The 5,933-nt window shown below is 33.1% G+C and overlaps 1 protein-coding gene across 1 annotated transcript; it reads left to right on the top strand.

Moving 5' to 3' along the window:
• Positions 1 to 3,903: 3,903 nt before the first annotated feature.
• On the top strand, positions 3,904 to 5,224 carry LOC134256361 (uncharacterized; the record flags this gene model as incomplete). Its single annotated transcript, XM_062739007.1, has 3 exons — positions 3,904 to 4,147; positions 4,384 to 4,620; positions 5,066 to 5,224. Coding segments are annotated over exons 1-3 (430 nt in total), but the record flags the coding sequence as incomplete, so codon positions are not given.
• Positions 5,225 to 5,933: the final 709 nt, after the last annotated feature.

Raw genomic sequence — 5,933 nt, forward strand, 5'->3', positions numbered from 1 at the left:
TTTTAATTTAATATTTAAGCATCGTTTTACATACACGTACATGTGTAGGTACTTAATGTATTATTTTCCAGTAAAATTTCATGAATAAAGTTACAACCAAGTTATAATAATTGAAATATAAATATCGTAGATAATTTTTGCAGTGAAATAATTATTCTTCAAACACGATATCTTAGTTATTTAATTATAAAACGTGTAAATCCTTACCATCAAAAAGATAAGTCCTTTCGGAGCTCCGAATGACAATGAAGACTGAATGATAAGTGAACGGTGAACGCAAAGTAAACGAAGAGCGAACGGTGAACGTTTTGTGAACGGTGAACGCGAGCGCACGGTGAACGCAAAACTGTGAACGGAGAGCGAAAGATGAACGCACGCTGAACGATCGGTGAACGAACGCTGAACGAACGGTGGACGAACGGAAAAATGGGAAAGTAGAAACTTTCAGGGACTGTATATATACGAGGAGTTATCAAAAAGTTCGTGGACTGAGGCTATAAAATTAGTGCTATGTTGTCTGTGCTTTCAAAATGAATGTGGAACATAAAACAACAAAAAATAAAGAAATTTTGAAAATTTTAGCTTGATACGTTCATTATTTGCCAAATTATTATAAAATTAAAACGACATTATATCATCACCCGGCGCCGGCGCCGGTCAGTTTCATGACGTCCGACTACTTCATTTTTTTTTCAGTATGTCCGCTCCCTCTACCTCATACACTTATATTGATAAAGTTACTTACAGCTGAGTAAGTACTTCAATCCGCTTTGTTTATGTGAATCTTCAATGTCATGAACAGCAGCTTTCAATGAATATAATATTCCAAATGAATTTATACATTGGGAGAGATGCTTGCTTGATTGTGCCAGCATATTTTTGCTCTTGGGAGTTCAATATCTACATGTACAACTCATGATCAACGTCATTTTTGACGTGATTGATTTATCACACCTTGACTACAAATCGACATTAACTGTGCATCCCTTTTCTCTCTAAATCTATTTTGACATTAAAAGACAAGTACTCTGGAGGCATATTATTTCTCTGTAGCCAGTTAAAACTTTTCTTATGTTTATACCACGTTTTTCCAGGAGCAAACCATATAGAATGTTGGATAAGGAAATTCCATCCCCTTTTAACGTCATTTTCAAGGCCTTATATACAGACCCTGAGACGTGCTACTACCCAAAAAGCGTGTAACTTTCGTGCGCTTTCCGTTTCGTGCAAACCGTGTAGCGTTTCGTGTAAACCGTGCAGCGTTTCGTGCAAACCGTGTAGCGTTTCGTGTAAACCGTGCAGCGTTTGGTGAGCTTCCAAAGCGTTTCGTGCAAACCGTGTCAGCGAAGGCGCTTGCGAAAAGCGTGTGAGAAACGTGCGACTTTCGTGTAAGAGAGCATATGAAGCATTGATCATATAACCGTGTGAGAAACGTGCGACTTTCGTGCAAGAATCGTGTAAGATTCATTTCGGAAGTCATTTCATAATATGGCTATGATGGGACAGGATGTAAAATTGTATTAGTATTTTATTATTGAATTAGTTATGCTTGTGATATTTTAGGAGTAAAAACAAACAGAAAAAAGGAACAGCAAAATGAAAATTCACGGTAATGTATAATATAAATTTGTTTGTTTTCTTTTCCTTCTAAAGAAAATATGTCAAGTCAATCAACCTATGTACAACAATTTTAAGGGCATTGAATTCAATATACTATCAACGCGATGATCGCTTCTAAATACTTTTTCTTAAATAAAGAAAGAAATACCGGTATTATTTTTTTTATAATTTTAAACGAAAAAATGTATCAGGACTCCGTTCTTGTCTTTACATTTAAAGTACGTTAAAGAACGTTTTGTAACGATGTGTCATTTAATACTTTTTGATACATAAAACTTCTTGCTCATTATTGTCAAATAAATGAATTTTATAATTTTAATTCACCCCTTAAAAATGTAATGAAATCTTCTTTCCGCCTTTCAACGGTGATCAAGGTCATTTACAACAGTCACAAGCTACAATCCCGTATGGTAACTGAAAACCTGTTTTGCTATATGTACATGTTGAGTTCTTGGCTTAATGACACCTGAAAATTACGACTGGATTTTATTATTTTTTTTTAAATAAAATGGTTCAATAAATATTTAATGGGTACAACTTATAAATCAGCGGATTTCATCTTTTATTTGTAAATCCGAATTTATAGCCGTAAACAGTAAAATAAACAGAACTGATTTGGTAGTCTTTTTCATGAATATCATGTAAGAAAAGCTTAGGAGTAAACCATGAATAATTGTATATTATTTGTTTTATAAATCGCATTTCTATTCATAAATCTCAGTTTTCTTGTAATATACCTGAATGCCGGTGTAAAGATCAATCTACGTTGTTACTGTACAATGTACGTCAAATGCCCGCGACTACTAATTAATGTACAGATATATACGTACGTTTCGTCGGGTTTTGAAATGAAGGATTTTACAGTATGATGGGTATACTGATGTTATTTGATAAGCTTTATGTAAAAAGAGAAAGAGAATAAAAATAGATTAAGACATCACATTTAACCCCCCCCCCCCTCCGTTTACCGGTTTCCCTTCTATAGATAATGCTTACGTAAGATAAATTTCTTCAAAAATTTATCAATAATCGTTAGTAGAGTACATAGGCAAATTTTATTACTACATGTAAATGAAAATCAACAAAAATAATCCGCCTACGGAAATCAAACACAATATAATCAATATTATCTAATATCAATGAGTTCATATCCCTGCAGTAAGAAATCGAATTTGTATTTAATTTATTAAATTATACTCGTAAAAACATTTCATTGAAATGAATGACTAATATATAAAAAATGTATTTTATCAAACAGTCATTCATGAAGATATGGGCATTTGATTTTAAACAGTTGGATAAATAAATAAATAAATAAATACGAAATGACAATTATTTATTAATTAATTACAACTGTCGGAGTATCTAAAAATTTCTATCGGTTTATAATACTACTGTACTGATATTTAATTCAAACAGCTGCCAAATGTGGCTTTGTGAAAGATTTCCATTTAATTAATCATAAAACCGCAATAATGCCCGATATATTCCGAGTAGAAAATCCAAACCGAGAGCCAAACGTGCGAAAATAGTGTACAAAGCGTGTGAGAAACATCTCAGAGCGTTTCGTGCAGCCTTTCGTGTAAACCGTGCAGCATTTCGTGCAAAGCGTTTCGTGTAAACCGTGTAGCGTTTAGTGCAAACCGTGTAGCGTTTCGTGTAAACCATAAATCCTCGTGCAAACCGTGTAGCGTTCGTGTACCGTTCGTGCAGCGAGCGTGTGGGGTAGTAGCACATTCTCAGGGTCTGTATTTGTTTGGACAATTCATGTAAAATTTACGATAAAATTTTATAGAATTCCAGAATGAAGTAAAAAAATCATATTTTATGGAACAGTTATATCCCAACTGAACACATACCTGAATTAACGGGATTGTTCATATCAAAAGAGTTTTTTTCAGTTACACTTTCGGTTGCGAAATCGTAGTAATGATCACGTGGACATACCATTGCTACAAAAACATTATACTAATTTATTTTAAAAATAAAATTTATGATTCCTGGTTTATTCGTTAGATAGAAAAAATGATGCTAACTACTAGATATTTTAAAATTTATTGATGTACCTAAAGCGTTTTAATTGTATGGCGCTATTCCACGAACTTCTTGATAACCCCTAGTATTGAAGGGAAATTGTTTTATCTTTGATATCCTCTCCTCTTGTCATCATATTGATCTTTTGTACAGCACCTTTCATTACGAAATAATTTATCATTATATTTCAAATTAAAAGGAAGATTCATGATACGATTCTGAATAAGATAACTACTTGGATAACGGATACTCTCTTCTTTTGTGCGGTTTTCAGATAAGTTACCACTATACGGAACTCCTACGGCCAGCCTCAGTTCAACATACAGTGATTTTTATAACGCAAGTAACGCAATAGATAATCAAACAACTCAACTTCAGCTTATTAATGGATCTTGCTCTCGCACTTTTTACGAAAATGAGACTGCGTGGCTCAGAATTAATCTGACAGCTGTCTACAGCATGAAGTCAGTAAAACTGTTCTATAGGAATGACAGTAAGTATTCAATTTTGCAAATGTCAATTTTGGTAAAGTTACTTCAAAGATTATCTTGCTACTTCTAAAAGTAGTTTTCTTACCTTTATAAGAGTTGTCTAAACTTTAAGCTAGCCCATAACTGTGCTACCATCGGGGTCATAGTGTTTCACAAAGACATCTTGTTCGAAAATGCTTTAATTATTGTTCAAGTGATATTTTCAAATATATGTACAATCCAAGCATTTCTTCATCAGGTGCAAACTCCACTTCAAGTTTGCAAGGTTACTACATCAGGGTTACTAACTCTAGTGATTCCAATTCATGGAATGAGAGTCAGATTTGCTACCGAGATCCAGGTAATGAAACGTTACCTGTAATAAACGAACAGGAGTGTCACAGAGAAGGACAATACGTGTGGATCCTCAATGATAACGCTACAGATGAGGATGCTCCTTATGTTCACTTGGAAATATGTGAAGTGGAGATTAAAGGTCATATCATGTTGTAAATTTTTAATTCACTAGGGGAAGTTTAAATGCAAATTTAACAACAGGATCACAAGTTACCCCGTCCGTGTAAATGTTTTACTTCCCCAAATAAATTCAAACTTTACAGCATGACAATCAGGTGCACGTGTTTTTCTTACAACAATTTCTTACAACAGTTTGATTTACCTTAACGAACATACCTTACACATAAGAAATACAACAGACCTTTAACACATACCTGTAAATGTGCAATAATGTTTAAAGTCTTTTTCCTCGTTATAATCCTCTGGTAAAGGAGTTTGGTGTGATATTTAAATGCACTTCTGAGTAAGAGATCGTATGTAATCGATGTAATATTTTTCCCCTTTTTTGAGAAGGGATGCTCTGTTAAAACAATTGTCATGTGTTTGTGGGTTTTATATATTTATTAAATTTATTTTATTTCTAGGCTGTGAAGTAAATAAATACGGTGAAGACTGTATATTTTGTGGTGAATCCTGTAAAGTATGCGACATTATTGAAGGATGTACACATTGTAGTGGAAATTTGACCGGACCAAAATGCGAGGATTGTTCGCCAGGATATTGGGAGGAGAATGATAGTTGTCGTAAGCAAACATTATGGAATATTTAAAGACTGAAGCTTATTTCAACAAATGTTATACGATACAACATAACTTGGAGCATTATATTACAAAACAGCGTAATTGACCAAACTTATGTTATATCGTATAACATAAGTTGAAATAAGCTTCATTCCTTATAGTTTAATTTCAGTGTAGACAATGAGATAATTTTTCCTCTAGAAAAAGGCTTAAAATTGAGCATTTTTTAAAAAGAAAACTAAGCAGTGTAAAACGTTTTTGATGTAACTCATTGTGACGTAGGAAACTCATGTTTTACAAAATGGATTAAAAATTTCATCAAATCAAATGACGTGTAAGAACTAAAATTAATGTATTATCCTGCAACATTTCGTTAGCTTTTTAAAATTTTTTACATACTACTTTATTTTCAGAATTATGTCCTAGCTGGGATATTGGTTACAATTGCTCAGGTAACTGTTCTGAGATATGTAATGCTAACCAAACATGTTTTAACGGGACAGGAGAGTGTGCATGCCAGACAGTATTAATCGGGAAAACTTGCAATGAAAGTATGTAAATGAAATTCATTCTTGCTCGATTTTTTTTCCATTTTATTTACAATTTAATATTTTACCAGTTTATCATTCTCTGTCTAAAAAGTTGATTATGCATCTAGCTGAAATAATTTTTTATTTCTTTTGAATATCAGAAAAGTAATCCATTTTACTGA

This window comes from Saccostrea cucullata, unplaced genomic scaffold (assembly GCF_032062105.1).
Source record: "Saccostrea cucullata isolate Sc308-1 unplaced genomic scaffold, CSIRO_AGI_Scuc_v1 ctg16556, whole genome shotgun sequence".
Taxonomy (NCBI): Eukaryota; Metazoa; Mollusca; class Bivalvia; order Ostreida; family Ostreidae; genus Saccostrea; species Saccostrea cuccullata.